A 17383-nucleotide genomic window follows, 5' to 3' on the forward strand; every position below is an offset into this window, starting at 1 on the left:
AAACATGTTTTTGTCGCGTCTAATGTTCGCAACAGTCATTAGGCCGAATGGTTATTAGGCCGAATGGTCATTAGGCCGAATGGTCATTGGGTCTTCTTCTTGCCGTTACGTCCCCACTGAGACAAAGCCTGCTTCTCAGAGTGTTCTATGAACACTTCCACAGTTATTAACTGAGAGCTTCCTCTGCAAATGACCATTTTGCATGTGTGTATAGTGTGACAGGCACGAAGATACTTTATTAATTCTGAATCTACTGAAATTTACCCATGAATTTTTCCTTCTTTTAAATATAGGCTGTTCTTTCTAGTATCATTGCTAAAATAGTTTTTGGCGCTGAAACTGCTGATATTCAATTCATAAATTTTTCCTTCTTTAAAACATAGGCTATTCTTTCTAGTTTCATTGTTAAACTAGTTTTTGGCAAAAATTGTTGGAAAAGGTAAAAACAACGACTAACTTTCAATTCGTCCTGATGACCATTCGGCCTAATGACCATTCGGGCTAATGACCTTCGGCCTAATGGCCTTCGGCCTAATGACCTTCGACCTAATGACCCAGCATCATTTTTTACCCAGCCCTTGTACTACGTCAGCGAGCTGTTATCAACGTAATGCCTTAGGACATAGGTTCCCAAACTTTTTAGGTGCGCGACCCCCTTCTGCCAGTTGACTTGCTTTCGGCGACCCACCATAGAAATGCCCTCATTTGTTGTCCGTTACAGTAAATTATTCAATTGACCCTCGCGACCCCCTGGATAAAGGCCGGCGATCCCCCTGGGGGGTCGCGACCCACAGTTTGGGAAACCATGCCTTGGGAAGGTTGAACGAATTATTGCTTTAATTCACAGAAGAGAAGGAATTCTCAAAGAAATACCAGACTAAGCTTTTGTAGGAATTTCTAAAGAAACTTCTAAAGTAGTTTCCGAAGTAATCGCCAGGTGGAACGCTTGGAGTAATCCCAGGAGAGGCTTCTTTAAGAACACCTCAGAAGAAATTGCTGCTGGAATCCCCTATGGCAGTTTCTGGAGTAATACTCAGCAGAAATCCACAGATGGCTTTCATAGAGGAATCCTCACATGGATTTATTTAGGATTTCCCAGAAAGGGCTCCGGGTCATTTGGCCGAATGCCAAATATGCAACTGCTATTCAATTGATCTCTAGTTGGGAAAACCCTCACGAGATGGCGCAGTTGTTACATTTATTTGTAGTCAATATCTCAGATCAACAAAGCGATACAATTTGGGTGTTTTCTGCATCTATCGTTATCCGGTCAAGCTTAGTCCAACTGACAGACAGACTGATGTCACTACTAGTATATATCTCTTTCGTTGATATTGAATATCAACAAAAAAAGATATAAAGACTAATGTCTGTCTATCTCTCTGTAATGCGTGCATGCAAGTAAACATTGCATGCAAGTGCTTACAGATAAAGTGACATGAGCAGCAAGAGTAGAGTAGGGGAGCGGGTTAGGAAGAATAGAGGTAAGGGTTAGGGTAGACGATTACGGCAGAGGTTAGAATGAAGGCACCGACAAACAGACGCAACACTTTGAACATTTCACGATTCAAATCATAGTCACGGAAACATACTCTCCCAACGGTAAAAGAGCTGAGTTTGGCCAACCTTGAGCTAGGTGGTGATAATGAGCAAACGTCAAACTCGAACAAAACCGATGCGATGCGAGCGCCATAGATTGACAATTAGCCAACTATCAAATTTTCAAATATACCGTTAAATCGGTGTACGATGGAAATTATAAGAGTGTTATGTCTGAATGTAGTGAATTGTTACGGTAGAGGCTGGATAGATGGTTAGGCAGAGAGATAGGGTGAACGATAGAATGGAGGATACTATAGAGATAGTTAGGTCAGGTTAGGATAAAGGGTTAAGACAGAGCGTATGATAGAGGGTTGGGTTAGAGGGCAGGGAAGACGGTAATGTAGAGGGTTGTTTGTATGAAGGGTAGGGTACAGAGTAAGGGTAGAGATTAGACTGAAGAAATAAAATGAGACGAGATGAGATGAGATTCCATCCAAGATTTCTTTAAAGATTCCTCTCGAGATTCTTCTCAGGATTCCTGCCGGGATTTCTCCAGATGTTCCTTCCACAATTTCTGTTGGGATTTCTTCTGGAATGCCTTCAGGAAATTTTGCAGAGATTGCACAGAACAGATGTATATCTTGGAACAAATTTGAGGTTTCGAGGTAAAAGTCGTACAATTTTGACTTGGAGAACTAGATTGGAATGAATTTCCATGGTGAAATTAAAAATCATCAAAGCGTGCCTCGCTCCCGCCCTATACTCGCTGTAGAGAAAAGCTTGCTTTCCACCACCAGGTTCGCTAGTGTCCTGAAATCAAACGAGCGGCTCTTTTTGTGATGCAGATTTTCCCCAGTGGAGATTGCTTAAGAAAATCCTGAAGCATCGTAGCAGGCTGTGCGCGCTAGCGGCTGCGTTTTCGAAACTCTCACGTGTTTTATTTGCTCCGCTTTGTTTTGTTTATGGCCGGCCGAATCGAGAAATGGTTGATCTAGCAAATTTTACCTCGGAAACTGCTTGAAATTAAACTACGGATACTTTGCGATTGTTATGAGAGCTTGTCTTATTACACAGCGTAACAAAAATTAACTTTTGGTCTGTCTCAAGAGCAAACTTATGTGTCTCTGACAGATTTTGGGCCGCTGAATCCGAATCCGGGCTCAGATTTGCTCCAACACGTCACAATTTTGAGCTATACCTCAATTTATAGGGCAAAATACGCGATTTTGGGCTTTTTTGACTGCAAGTTATTAAGCATGGAAATATTTTTTTAATCAATCAAAAGGTTAATTGGTCAATTAACATCTAAATTAACGACTCATGCTAAATATTTCGTTTTACCAAATCGAATTTGATAGTTTTAAGCGATTTATGTTAGGTACGATATTTCCCATACAAGTCACCCTCCAAAAGTTGCATGCAAGTTTTCATACTTACATAAAATGCTTAAATCTACCAAATTTGATAAGGTAAAACGAAATATTTTGCATGAGTCGTTCATTTAGATGTTAATTGACCAATTATCCTTTTGATTGCTTAAAAAAAATATTTCCACGCTTAATGGCTTGCAGTCAAAAAAGCCCAAAATCGCATATTTTGCCCTATAAATAGAGGTATAGCTCAAAATTGTGACGTGTTGGAGCAAATCTGAGCCCGGATTCGGATTCAGCGGCCCAAAATCCTTCGGAGACACATAAGTTTGCTCTTGAGACAAAAAAATGTTGCGCTGTGTTATCATCGGGGTGCTGGAATTCGTCTTCCATTTCACGTGGTTCATTTACAGTTTTTGGTGATAGTGCTGCTGGATCATTGTGATGCCTACCTAAACGTTGGCCAAACTAAGCCTTTGGACTTAAGGCTGGACGGGACGGTGGTTGAATCGGCCGCCATTGCTCTGTTGTTATTAAAATGCAAATCTCAACTTCTACATCATATTATTGTCTAAAAATTTGATCGTTCGTTTGCTCACTTGCGGTGCACAATCGACTAAAGTTTCAGCTACGTTAGTGCAGTGAAATTTGATATTTGCATCTTCAAAATCATAAGGCAAATTGTTAGAAAGATAGGAAAAATTACACGTCGTCCCGTGCGGCATTAACCCTTCCCGAGCAGAGGGGAATATCAAACTAATAACTATCAAATCACATAATCTGTTTATATATCTTGTTTTGTTATTATTAATTTATCAAGGCATTTGTTTTCCATAACATGTTTTGTTTGACAATCTTATTTTGTTATGATCAAGCTATTGATATACACCCATAAAATATCATATCATATCATATGTTTTGTTATGGAACAAATTTAGTTATTATTATACTATTGAGAGTGTACAAATATTTAATAAACAATAGCACAACAATAACAACTTTTGAAATTGAAACTACATCATTCGAGATTTTGTTTACAGCACATTGCTTACAGCATGTCGAGTGTATGATCTAATTAGTTTCTCTAATTATGACGTATCAGACGTAACACTAATAATTCCAATCGTACACCAATTTAGCGATCTATTTACAAATTTGTAAGTTGGCCAACTGCCCCACCCGAGGCGCTCGTATCGTTTTTGTGGGTGGGGCACAGTGAGCAAGCCATGTTTTGTACAAATGTTTTGTACAAATTTTCTCATCTTGTATTTTTCGTTGTGTAACTTACAATTGATTTTATATAATAACTAGCAATGATTATTGATGTACTCTAAACGCTTGTTTTATTATCCATATAGGTTATAGCGCCTTGTATCATTTGGACAGGTGTACCTATTTTGGGCACTTGATGTCAATTTCAAACCAATCGATTTGAATTTTGTATGTAACTCATCGTGTGCAATTCAGGTATAAAATTTATTTAGTTACAGCGGCAAGTGCCAGAATTAGGTACACCTGCCCAAATGGTACAAGACCCTAGCATTATTACTGATTTTGTTATTAGTATAATATCATAACTAATTTTGCTTTTGGATTGTTGATTGATTGATTTGTCTTTATTAGAGAGACTTTCAGCCCTTGGCTGGTTCGTCTCTCTTTTGGATTGTTATCAATAACTTTAAAATAAAATTTGTTATTGAAGTATTTCCCAAATTCATTGTTATTATGTTGTTACCGTACTTACAAAACATGTTATCAAATTGGTCTTCCAGGAACATTTTTTGTTATGATTTTTGTTATTTTGCTGCTTATGACAGCCAAGTTTATAACATAATTTGTTATGCTAATAACATGAAAATTACTTATAGTAATGACTCAGTTATTTTGCCAAGATAACACATTTCCTTATGCTGTTGTTATTCCCTTCTGCTCGGGTTCAACTAACTAACAATACCCAAATTCTTGTGACACGTTACACCTAGGCCTTAGAGGACGTAGTTGTAGAGTCCTATTCGGAGTACGGATGAATTTAGAATATATAAAGCTTTAAATCTTAGATAATATACATGAACTCGCACTTCGTGTTTATTCTTGTTCCGTCTTCTGACATCTACCGAGCCTAACTGCCCTATCGTGTCTATGCTTACTTTGTTATGTACATTCTCCATCTCTGTGCGTATTGTTAGATCTTTATTGCTATATTCCTTTCTCAGGTTTTCAACTAATATTCCTTTTCCATCCCTCAGTTGTCGTAAAGACGTGGCCAGGGCAGCCTTCAACCATTGGAGGATTGCGTCAATCCCGTCTTAGAGTCAATGATTAACCTCAAATCCCTGAGCTTAGGTAACGGACGGGAAAGGAGGCAATTCTCATAACAGCGGTCTGGGTCTGTCTGGCACTTCTTTGTCAATTGTTACGGGAATTGATGGGGGGGATTAAACTGACATTTCCTTTAGAAATCAGCTATGATCCTGTGAGTTATCCTGAGTTATCTTTAAAATTATCTTCAGTGGACTTTTTCAGCAAATCGTTTGGAACCCATGTAACATATTTTGGTCGAATAGATAAGAAAAGGTCTTCAGAGCCATCCTTAGATTAGGCACAGAGAACAGACATCCAAGTCCAGTTCCGAAGCTGTGTAAGGAATTTAACGGTTATTTGAAATCGGCAACACAAGTGGCAATAGCGTGGCGCTGCAATCGGTTAATGTCCCATACAAATCTAATTCACCACTTGAAATGTTTCAATTCACCACTGACTGTGGCAATATGGTGTTTGGTGGCGTTAATGTTGTCATCGTGTATTGGTTTGCAACCTTACTCAAGTAAAGATTCAAATCCTTACACAACTTTCCGAATGAAATTTGTTCTAGCCTGGATGTCTGTTCTCTGTGGATTAGGTTTTATAGCGATTCTTATATCCTCTAAATACCAATTGATTATTAAAATGTTGCTTGGGATATTCTTTCAGCATGTTTATCGAATTCAATCCAGAAGTTCCAATAATATTATTTTTGGGGTTTTCTTCAGCAATTTTTTTGGAAAACTATTTCGGAAATTTCTTTGAGATTATTTTTGATTACTATTTTGCAAATTTCTAGGCAATAACATTGGAAATCGATTTAGAGGTAATTAAACATGAAAATACCTACTGCATTACTTCTGGAAATTCTTTAGGCAATTGATTTGGAAATTTATCAGGCAACTCCTACGGGATTTTCTTCAGTGATTTGTTTGGAAATTTCACTGCCAATCCCTTTGGTAGTTAACCTGTCAACTACTTTTGTAAATCTATCGATAGTTATTTTCGAAATTCATTCAGCAGGTGTTTTGAAAATTCCTTTATCAGATCGTTCGTGGATTTCTCTGACAATTTTTGAAAGTTTGTCCGGTAATTCCTCTCATAGTTCCTCTGAAAATATCCTTCCTCTGGAAATTAAATAAATAATTCCGCAAAGAAATTCTGTCTGTTGTCTTTGGAAGTTACCGACTTAAAGAATTAAAAAAAAAATCCAAGAATTTACTACTGAATTGCAAAAACAAATCTTAAAGGAATTTCCATAAATAAAGGTGATTGCCGGAGAAGTTCCCAAAGAATTTGCCGCAAAATTTCACAAAGCAATTCCCAAAAACGTTTGCAAAAAAAGCTGAAGGCATCCTAAAAGAATAGTTGAAGGACTTTCCAATGGAATCGCTACAAATATAACCTAAGGCAATTCCTTGGGCAATTCCGAAGGAATTGCTGAAGGATATCACTCAGTATCTAGCAAAAAAAAAGTATCTAAAAGAGTTGCTGGAAAAAAATATCAAAAAGAATACCAAATAAGTTGTCAAAGGCACTTTCGAAAAAAATAAAAAAAAAAAAAATCACAGAAAGAAATTTTAAAGGAGTAGTTCAATCGATTCCAAAGAAATTTACTGTGTATTTTCCAAAGAAGTACCAAAGTTATTTCATGCGAAATTACAGCAAATGCATTATCAAAAAATGGCCAAAGGAAAAATTCCAAAAGAGCTCCCCGAAAAATTGCTAAAGAAATTTAGGAAGGAACTTTCGAAAAAGTTTTCGAAGAAAAAGGAAAAAAAACATTGCGCTGGAAAATGTCGAAAAATAGACAAAATTCTATTTCATTCTGATTTGAACCACTGCATGTCAAACGAAAAATTGTGAGAATTCTAACAGTCGATAAATCGAAGTTCCCAAAATTTCGCAAAATACTAGTTCTTTAGCTTTTAGCTTTAGCTTTTTGAGAAATTATCAGAAAAATGAAAAAAAAAAAACAAATCATAAACAATATCTGAATAAATTCTTCAATGAAATACAGAAAACGAAGTGCTGAATCAATTGTCTAATGAAATGCCAAACCAGTTTCCAAAGGAATTGATGAAAAACTCCAAATTATCTCCTGGGAAGTTTCCTAAATTGTCTGGTAAATTTCCATGGGAGTTTCCAAAGAGAATTATTAAAAAACTCCAATAATAAATTTGAAAGCATTTATTCTTCTGAGCATTTCTTTTTAAAGTCAGCATCCTTTGAAATGGTTCATAGCGTGACGCTTGGACCAAACTCTCGTAGCTCATTACAACACTAAAGCAGTATAGTGAGCGAATCTTGAACTAAATTGTTTACTAGAGGAAAGTTTTCATTCATCACAGCAACTTTGCCGTAGATAGTGTTCTTTAAAGTGGTCCAGAACGCGGGATATATTACGTTTAGACTAAACTGGAATATGCTAAGATCACTAGCGCCACGTAGTGTGTGAATTTTGAACTGGGTTGTTTCCTAGATGAAAGCTAGTCTTCTGAACAACTTCGTAAAAGGGAGTATCGTTCGGTTCAGTACGCTATATATACGTTGATTAAATCATTGCAGCCCTTGGCATCACTTAGTGAGTGAATTTCGATCTAAATGCTTTTCTGGATGAAAGCTTCCATTACAAGTAACATTTTGATGACCAATTAGTTTTGAAGAGGTTTTGAGAACCGTCATAAAACGTATTACCCTTTACTTTGAATGCATGATGGTTTGAAGAAACTCAACTAGCTTATTTAATTAAAAAATGTTACTTGGGACCCTTCTTTGCAACTTCACCAAAGTCAGTATCCTTCTAAATGATTCAGAATAAACTGTTAGCTCTTAAGAATACTAGCGCCACGTAGTGTGTGAATCTCCAACATAAATTATTTTCCAGATGAATACTTTTTTCAAGCAATTTTGCCGAAAACAGCACCCTTTCAACGAAGTCCAAAACCAAGATATACGATGCTTAGAGCTAAATTAGCTCATTACTATACTAACACTACGTAGTGAGTAAATCTAGAACTAAATTGTTGTCGATGAAAAACATTTCAGCCTTCTTCTAAATCTTGCCGAAGACAGTATCCTTCCAAGTGGTCCAGAACGCGAGGTATACTACGTTTAGGCTAAAGTGGAAGCTCCTAAGAACACTAGCGCCACGTAGTGAGTAATTGTCGATCTAAATTGTGTTCCATGTTAAAGTTCTTAGCGTTCTGAGCCACTTTACCGAAGATGGTATTCTTCTAAATGGTCCAGATTGCGAGATATTCCACAACTGCTTGCAAAATATAATGCTGCCCCACATGTCCGATAGCCGATTCGCGGTGGTCAATGTTCCCGGAACCACTGTTTTATCATATCAACACGTTCTTGGTGAAATTATCTCTCAAATAAGGCATTGATCATTTGAATTGGTAAAATATTCGACATTCTGTAAGAGTTTGAATTTCTAGGTCATAAAGACCCAATGAATTATTCGCATTTTTTGTGACGCCATTTTGGTTTCCGGGTACGTTGGTTTTGTTGCATTCTGTCTGTAGTGTAGAGGAGGCTTCTTTAGTAATTGCAGTAGACACTTTTCACATGCGGAACCGACGATCGCTTTCCACGATCAAATTGTGTTTCCTCATTAGCTCCCATATCGGTTACATCATTCACATTTGATCCCATATCGGTGAGAATCGATAGGAAAAACCGTTAATCGCAGTGTGCTGTGACCCACAGGTCAATCTAATGCTTAGCTTACTGCCAGTTGAAAATGGGTGATTCAGTTTCCGTTAGAACACGATACAGCACACCCACTGTCTTTCAGTATGAATCGATCGAGTTGCCGTTGGTTGACACTGATATTTTGCATATTGTGGCACGTGGTTTACGCATCGGTTGGTAGTTGGTTCGAAATTGACGACGAAGATGCTGCGCTGTCTGTTGTAAGTCTGCCTTCGTTATATTAAAATTGAGTCGAAGTTAATCAATCGATGTTTTCCCTAGCCCGATTTGATCAGCAAATATGGATACCAAATGGAGAGCCACGAAGTGACCACGGAAGATGGCTACGGACTGACACTGTTCCGTATTCCACCACAGCAACCTATGACAAGCAGTCCTAAACTCCCTGTTCTGATGTTGCACGGCGTCTTGGGCAGCGCAGCCGACTTCATTACTCTTGGTCCGAACAATAGCCTAGCCTACTTGCTCGCCGACAGTGGCTACGATGTCTGGTTGATGAACGCACGAGGAACCATTTACTCCAGGAAGCATTCGAGGCTTCCGTTGGATTCCAAGAAATACTGGGACTTTTCGTGGCACGAGATCGGCTACTACGACCTGCCCGCCATCATCGATTACATTCTGGGCGTGACCAGCTGTGAAATGCTGCATTGCGTAGGATTCTCGCAAGGCACCACTACGCATTTTGTGCTGACGTCGACTCGGCCGGAATACAACGACAAAATAGCACTGATGGTAGCTTTCGCGCCTACTGCGTTCGTCCGGCAAATTCGTAGCCCTATCGCACGACTCGTGATGCCAATGAGTGAATGGATCGCGAGCTTTTTCAACTCGCAGAACGTTTATGGATGGCCGGCATCCTCGAGGATACATCGAATGCTTCGAGAGCTGCTCTGTCCCCAAAGCTACCCGGAAAACATCTGCTCGGAGCTCACGGCCCTCCTGGTGGGGCCCCATCCGGAAGCGTACGACGAAAGAGCGATGACCGTTCACAACGGGCACACTCCGGCCGGTGGATCGTTTCATCAGGACATCCATTACGTGCAGATCGCTCGCAGTGGTCGTTTCCAACAGTACGACTTCGGCTGGGAGGAAAACGTCCGAAGGTACGGTTCGAGGGAACCGCCTGAGTACCAGTTGGAGCTCTCCACGGCACCGATTGCGCTGTTCTACGGATTGAACGATTGGTTGGTGCATCCGCGGAATGTGGAGGATCTGGCGAAGGTGCTGCCTCGGGTGGTAGCGGTTAGACCGGTGGCCGATGAGAAATTCAATCACTTGGATTTTATACTTGGGAAAAATGTTCGCGGGTTGGTGTATGATCAAGTTATTGAGATGATCAGGAGGTATGATAAGAGTTAAATCACAGAGAATTCTCTGTGGTTAAATATTGAACTTGGTTAAGGGTTTTGTGAAACGTCATCGCCTTGATCAATACAACTAATAGAGTACACGACGACCACTCAGTCACTCAGTTACTCATTCACTCATGTGTTCTAAGCATCTATGGAGTGGTGAAAGGTCTCTCATAGGTGAATAAAAGAAAATCGGGTTAAGTACGGTTCCTTTGAATTCCACTACGAATTTGCATCCTTTGACAGATACGTATTTCGACCTCAACTGTAAGGTCGTCTTCAGTGTCTTGTACTTAATCATCATCTCATAGGTGGCTGATTGATTGAACCTTGACCATCATTGTCTCTTCAATTTGGATGGGGAGCAATAGTGGAGGTAATACACGGTCTTGTCTCACGTCACCCCAGCAGCTACCCGTATAGTCAATTGATTCCATTGGTTCATTCTTGTTTCACTCATACGTCGAGATATTAGTCCTGTTCAACGACGTAGGTTGAACTTGCTCGAAGTTGCTGCATAATGCTCTTACCCGCTGTTGACAAATCAATAAGAGCAGGAACCTGCGCCATTGAACAGGCCATTGTTCATAGCAAGATTTGACATTTCTCAGATCACTCTGTCTGCATCAGTAAGACACAGACGGCATTGGTGTTTGTCCTTGGTTCACTCATGCGTTATCTGTCAAAATGACCTGAATCTGTCAAATTTTCCTTCGTTCAATGAAAAATATCGTGAGTTGGATATCGCTGGTTGTGGAGACTTATCTGTTGTCTCCTATATATTTCCTCTTTCCGACTGCTTTGTTTAGGCCTTGTTTGACTTCTTTCTGACTACTTTGATTGGACTTTGCTAGGGATGCACATTAGCCTTTACTCGAATACTACCGACACCGATTTCCGATTTCAAAATTCAAAGATTGTTAGGAATTTCCCCTCTAATCCGTGCAACGCGTCCTTCCTTTGAGCCCCCAGCCGACTTTCGTCATGTCGCGTGACAAAGCTAATCCCGAAATAACAACAATACCCCATAATCAGTTGCGGCTCCAAATCCCTCTAGCGTACGATAACGGAATTGCTCGATTGCACCCGTAGCCCAAGCTGGAATTTCCCGGCCTTTTACTCTTTGTATGTCAATTGACGTCCAACGGACCCCCTTGGATCTGATTTCGGCCCATTTGCGATTAGATAAGGTAAAAGTCATCCCGGTTGTAAATCAACTAAACCTATATTTCAGCTACGTCATGTTTATTCGTTGCTCTCATCGGCGGGGGAGTTTTAGGCGTATGCCCTCAAGTCGGACAACAGTTCGTCGTACAGGAGCGGCCGTACGTTGATGGCCCAGATGAAGTCCATGTGGTTGAACTGCGGCTGCCGTACCAGGTACTGCTTGTGCACGTTCGGAAGCTCCCGACGAAGAAGCTCAACGTCTTCCGGAGCTGCCAACCAATCGTTGGTGCTGTGGTAGAGCAGCGTTGGAGCCTGAACGTTGTCGAAGTTGTACCGCGGAGGAACCATCGATCCGTAACGGACCATGTTCAACGTTGGTCCGTGGTCGTACTGGCGGAAGATTCGCGAACGGATTGTCTGCGCATGATGGATCATCTGCATGGCTGACGCTCCCGCAGGAGAGTGAGCATGGATGACCGGAAGCATAGTCTGTTTCGAAGGAATGGTTTGAGGTTAGGGCACAGATCTGAAGGTGGTGCAGTTTACGGTACTTACGTAGTTGACTTCCTGGGTGTTGAACCCTGCGATCAGGAAAGTGTGGATCGTACACATCTGTTGGAAAGGAGCTCCGTCGTGGCAGTTGTTGAGTCCGCCTTGGATGTCCATCTCGTTGGTTGGGGCAAAGTACCAGGTGCCCATCATCTGCATCATCAGCTCGGTTGTATGCAGAAAAGTGGCCAGGAAAATGACATAAGGGCTGCGGGTGTGGTGCATGTAAGCCGCCGGAGCCAGCAAGTGAGCGCTCTTGACTCGACGGTTGTAGTACGGATGCTGAGACATCATTACCCAGAAGGCGGTCGTACCCTGCGAATGTCCCACGTACTGCAGACCTTGTTGTCCAGTTCTCGCAAGGATGAAATCGATCATGTTCGGAATATCGATGCTGCCGACCTCGTGCCACGAAAAGTCCCAGAACTGCTGGGTCGAGTTGTTCCGGGTTCGGTGACGGTTGGAGTAGCGATTACCGCGGCCATTGCCCAGCCAGACATCGAATCCGGCATCGGCCAACATGTAGACCAAAGCGGTTTGCGGTCCCATCAGGATGTAGTCAGCTGAAGAACTCAGCATGCCATGCTGTAGCAGAACTACGGGCTTTCCGGGTGCAGGTGGGGACAAGGGACTGCCCGGGCAGCGGTGGACTCCCAGAAGGTAGCCATCGTCTGTTTCTATGATGTGCTCTTCGGCTGGATAACCGTACTTCCGTAACAATCCAAGCTATTTTTGGAATATAACGCCAAAATTAGATACCGTCGCATGAATTTGAACTTTTGTTTCGAACTTACCGCGTCTAAATGCGCGTCCTCTATAATATCCGGATGGATCTGCGCATCCACGGCAAACACTAAAGCGGCTAAGAGTAGAAGCAACTGTTTCATCATATGTTGATCACTTGGAATTTTTCGATAAACTGCCTTCAAAATTTCCATCGAGGAATTTTATATAGAATTCTCCTTATCGTACATCCAGAAGAGCGCCATGGTTGGGGCTGTGGCCGGGAGTTCAGAGATTAGATTAAGCAGTACCGAACCGGTCATCCCCGCCATCGTCTTATCGTCTTCTGTTTATACGCTAATTTGGTAAACTGGGATTCTGAATTTACGACTGATACCACCGAGGAAAACTAGAATAATCCAGCCTTGCCTGAGTCAGCTGATTCCAGCCGACTAATCCGATGGTGCATCGAGCGCAGCTGGCCGACCTGGACTTATCGGCGACGGATGCGATACGCTATCAATCAAAACTACTCGATAGTTTTCAATCAGTTCGTAAACAGACGGTCAAACTATTTAAGTGGCAGCGCTATCGATGGGATACTACACAGTCTAACCCCGAACGCCATGGAGAAGTTACTCACCCCGGTCGTAGTGGCTGCGCTTATCGGACTGGTTCACGCCGCTCCATCGTCCGACGGCGGAACTCGAGCGTTTCAAGTGGACGATGCAGACGCCCGGCTCACTGTTCCACAACTAATCCAGAAGTATAACTACCCTGTCGAAGTTCATCACACCACAACCGAAGATGGCTATGAGTTGGAACTGCATCGCATCCCCAGCCTACCCGGATCTCCGGTGGTTTTCCTCATGCACGGATTGCTGTGTAGCTCGGCTGACTGGGTCATCATAGGCACTAATAATGCCCTAGCCTACCTGCTCGCCGATCTAGGCTATGACGTGTGGATGGGAAACGCCCGAGGCAACCGCTACTCTCGGCGACACGTCTCTCTCACTCCAAAAATGCACGCGTTCTGGCAGTTCTCCTGGCACGAGATAGGCTACTACGATCTACCCGCCATGCTCGATTACACCCTCAACCAAACCAATCAAAGCAAGCTGCACTACATCGGCCATTCGCAAGGAACCACCTCGTTCTTCGTGATGGCATCCACCCGACCGGAGTACAACGAGAAAATCCACTTGATGCAAGCCCTGGCACCCGTTGCCTTCACCGAACACGTGCGGAGTCCACTGCTGAGGGTCATGTCGCGGTTCCAGAACTCGCTGACTGCCCTGTTCGACATATTCGGCGTTGGAGAGTTCCTTCCCAACAGGGCCATTCTGAACGAAATTGCCGAGCTGCTGTGTTCGAAGAGCGTCCATTGGAATCTATGCTTGAACGTGATTTTCCAGATAGCTGGGGCCGATCCCGAGCAGGTGGAGTTGGTAAGACCAATCCCAAATTCATAAGTCCCTAGTTTTCATCACCCCTTCATTTCCAGCAATCCGTCCCCATTTTGATTGGGCACAGTCCAGCGGGAGCGTCCACCAAACAGGTGGTGCACTTCGCGCAAGGTATGCGCTCGCACCGCTTCCAACAGTACGACTTCGGGAAGATCAAGAACCTGGCCGTGTACGGGATGGCGCAGCCTCCGGAGTACAACGTGAGCGACATCAGCGCACCGGTTGTGCTGTACTACGGGACGAACGATTATCTGGCTGAGGCGAGGGATGTGCAGCGGTTGTCCGGCATGATCCGGAACCTGGCGGGATGTAAGCAGATGGAAGTAAGCACGTTCAATCATTTGGATTTCCTCATTGCTAAGGATGTGAAGAGTCTGCTGTATGATGATGTTATTAGAAGGATTCAAGAGTGGGTTGATTGAAGTAAGTGCGAATCTCGAATATTATGCTGGAATAAAGATGTATTTCTACAGTATATGCACCGTGGGGGTCTGATTTATTCTGTAAATGCTTAGAACAGAGTCTCGTTTAGATGCTTCAGGATTTCTTTGAAGGCTTTCATGGGTAAGTTGTTAGGGGTAGTTAAATATGCTTTCCAGAGAGCTCCCTGAAGAGTTTTAGCTCAAGGAGTACGATGATTTATCCAACCACAGGGAAACGAGAAAGAGAGATTAATGGAGTTGTAAGAAGCCCAATCAATAGGATTTGTGGATATTTTGGAGAACTAAGTTTTTAGGGAACCGCAGCAAGAAACGTTTAAGAAAGCTTTTTGGGAGAGTTAAAAAGGTTTTAGGTGAAATAATTAGCGGTTTCAAAGAATGGTTACAAAGAGAAGGATAAAGGTAAGTTAAGGAAGAGCAATAAGAGAGAATTAAGTGAAGGATTTTAAAGGAAAGTAAAAACACTGTAGCGCCCACTGTAGCCACAAAGACTTCCAGACGAGGGCCAGGACTTTTTTCTAAAACATACGATTTGACGGCAGGATTCCGAATATTTCTCACGGACCTACGGCCCTAACTACGCCCTAGCATAGAGCCATTTGGGAAATTTCTGCCATCATATATTCGTTCGTTTGTATATGATGTAAGTGATGATTCTGCTTTGGGTCGCGCTGCTGTCGCGTGAACGTCTTCCCCGGAGGTTCGGGCCCTGGCTAGTACATAGGCTCAAGCTCCTGGATGGGGAGGGGGAGCCAACTCAACTAGCTGTTGTTCGGCTCGCCATTTTCTCTGTAGTTCAAGGACGATTCGAGATACCGTGGAAGAAACGGCATACACATCCTTTCAACAATGTTGTTGGGAGTGATATCTCTACCGCATACCTCCTGCATACTCGACCTTTGCTCCACGAAGCGTGGGCATTCAAAGAGCACATGCTCCGCGGTCTCGTTGCAGTCTGCACACTCCGGATATGTAGGAGAACCTGTATGTCCGACAGAAATTGTGTCAAGTGAAAACATCGCCATGGGGCCTGCTCGTCCACTTGGACACGCTCGGTATGAGCCTGTGTGTCCATCTGCCCTTGTTGGAGGATGACCAATCCATCTGCCATTTCAACATCAACGATGTTCTGGCAATCCGTCTCACGCCTCTTGTGCCACGTCTAGTGAAGCACTCCTCGTCATCTGACACAAGTGCTATGGGCATCATACCCGCCAGCACGCATACCGCGTCCTTTGACACCGTACGTTATGCGTTGATGACCCTAAGGCCCATCAACCTGTGTGTACTTTCGAGCCGCTCTACGTTTTGCTTGACCTCTAGCGCGCTCGACCATGCAGCGGCATCATACCGTAGTATGGAAACCGCAACTGTTGCGAGAAGTCTACGCTTACCCGAGACTAATGCCGAGCTATTTGATATATTTACCATGCTTGCCCTCTTGCAAGCATATTCCACGTGTGTTGTATTTTCGGATAGTCGCACAGAGTAAGAACGCGTGTTGATCACAGCAACGATAACAAATGAATGCCAGTTTATTATTGTGTATCATGGTATCAATGACATATGAGCATAATGGACTGGTAAAGGAAAACAAGGGTTTTGAATACAAGGTAGAATATTATAACATTTCTTCCTCCCTAACGATGATTGCTTGATACATTGAGAGTTAGTATTGTTAGTAAACACAAATTCAGAGATCGAGTCTATTCGGTGCTTTCCTAACTCTGTTAGACCTTCTGAGGTCCGTATCTCCAGTCCCCGAGGCATTCGTTGGTTGAATACAGTGTGCTTGTGTCGCTCTTTGACTTTGACTTGGATAATGATTGCGAGCGAGTTCGGGATCAGCGCTACTGACAGGTTCGGAAGGGTCTCGAGATTCTGTTGGATCAACCAGTACCTCAGATGTACATTCTTGTGGCGGTGGCAAAGGAATGGACGGCCGAACAACACTCCTAACAACAGGAAGTTCTGACTGAGACTGTTGACTCACTGGACCTGGTCTGATTTGGTCAATATGACGTTTCCACAACCTACCATCATCAAGTTCGATCATATAATGCAACTTCCCAACCTTTTCCGAAACAATACCAAACCTCCATCTATCCGAATGCGAAAGAAAGTCTCTGGCAGCTACTCTGTCATTTATCTCAAACGAACGAACTGTCACCTCTTCTCCCCTGGAACCGAAATGCTTGTCGTCACGGTCGCTTTTGGGCACTAGTAGGGCTATACGAGATCTCATCTGCCTCCCGAAAACCATCATCGAAGGACTCTTCCCAGTAGCGGGGTGGATGGTTCTTCTGTAGGCCATGACTATATTGTGCAGGTCCTTCTGAACTTCTGATCGTGGACACTGTAGAGCCTTTATTTTGTCCTTAAACGTTTGAACATACCGTTCGGCTTGGCCGTTTGTGGCTGGATGATAAGGCGCTCCCATTTTGTGGATGATTCCATTTTGCTTCAAAAAATCTTGAAATTGTGCAGATGTGAACTGCGTACCTCGGTCCGTGACCAACACCGTTGGCAAACCAAACGTGGCGAAAAACTCGCGCATTCGCTCAATTGTAGTATCGGTTGACATGTCAGGGATAACCTTAACCTCAGGCCATTTACTATAAGCATCCACAATTATAAGAAAGTAGAGCCCCATAAACGGCCCCGCGAAGTCGGCATGTATACGCTGGAATGGTTCCACTGGCCTCTCCCAACAGTGTGTTTGTACCTTTGGAGGATCAGTCCTGGTT

At 42.8% G+C, this 17383-nt stretch overlaps 3 protein-coding genes across 3 annotated transcripts; 2 read left to right on the forward strand and 1 right to left on the reverse strand.

Annotated features, from left to right (window-relative positions):
- Positions 1-8994: 8994 nt before the first annotated feature.
- LOC109412883 (lipase 1-like) lies at positions 8995-10420 on the forward strand. The gene is made up of 2 exons (XM_019686538.3): positions 8995-9136; positions 9198-10420. Exons 1-2 carry the CDS (start codon positions 9020-9022, stop codon positions 10296-10298), a joined length of 1218 nt encoding a protein of 405 aa, XP_019542083.3. The 5' UTR covers positions 8995-9019; the 3' UTR covers positions 10299-10420.
- Positions 10421-11519: 1099 nt separating this feature from the next.
- LOC134285832 (lipase 3-like) lies at positions 11520-13042 on the reverse strand. Its single transcript, XM_062847448.1, has 3 exons — positions 12802-13042; positions 12014-12733; positions 11520-11947 (listed from the first exon to the last, which is right to left on the reverse strand). The coding sequence occupies exons 1-3, from the start codon at positions 12943-12945 to the stop codon at positions 11567-11569; spliced, it is 1245 nt and encodes a 414-aa protein (XP_062703432.1). The 5' UTR covers positions 12946-13042; the 3' UTR covers positions 11520-11566.
- A 61-nt stretch (positions 13043-13103) lies between these two features.
- On the forward strand, positions 13104-14671 carry LOC134285833 (lipase 3-like). The gene is made up of 2 exons (XM_062847449.1): positions 13104-14178; positions 14235-14671. The coding sequence occupies exons 1-2, from the start codon at positions 13237-13239 to the stop codon at positions 14616-14618; spliced, it is 1326 nt and encodes a 441-aa protein (XP_062703433.1). The 5' UTR covers positions 13104-13236; the 3' UTR covers positions 14619-14671.
- Positions 14672-17383: the final 2712 nt, after the last annotated feature.

The sequence above is a fragment of the Aedes albopictus genome, chromosome 1 (genome assembly GCF_035046485.1).
Source record: "Aedes albopictus strain Foshan chromosome 1, AalbF5, whole genome shotgun sequence".
In the NCBI taxonomy this organism is placed as follows: domain Eukaryota; kingdom Metazoa; phylum Arthropoda; class Insecta; order Diptera; family Culicidae; genus Aedes; species Aedes albopictus.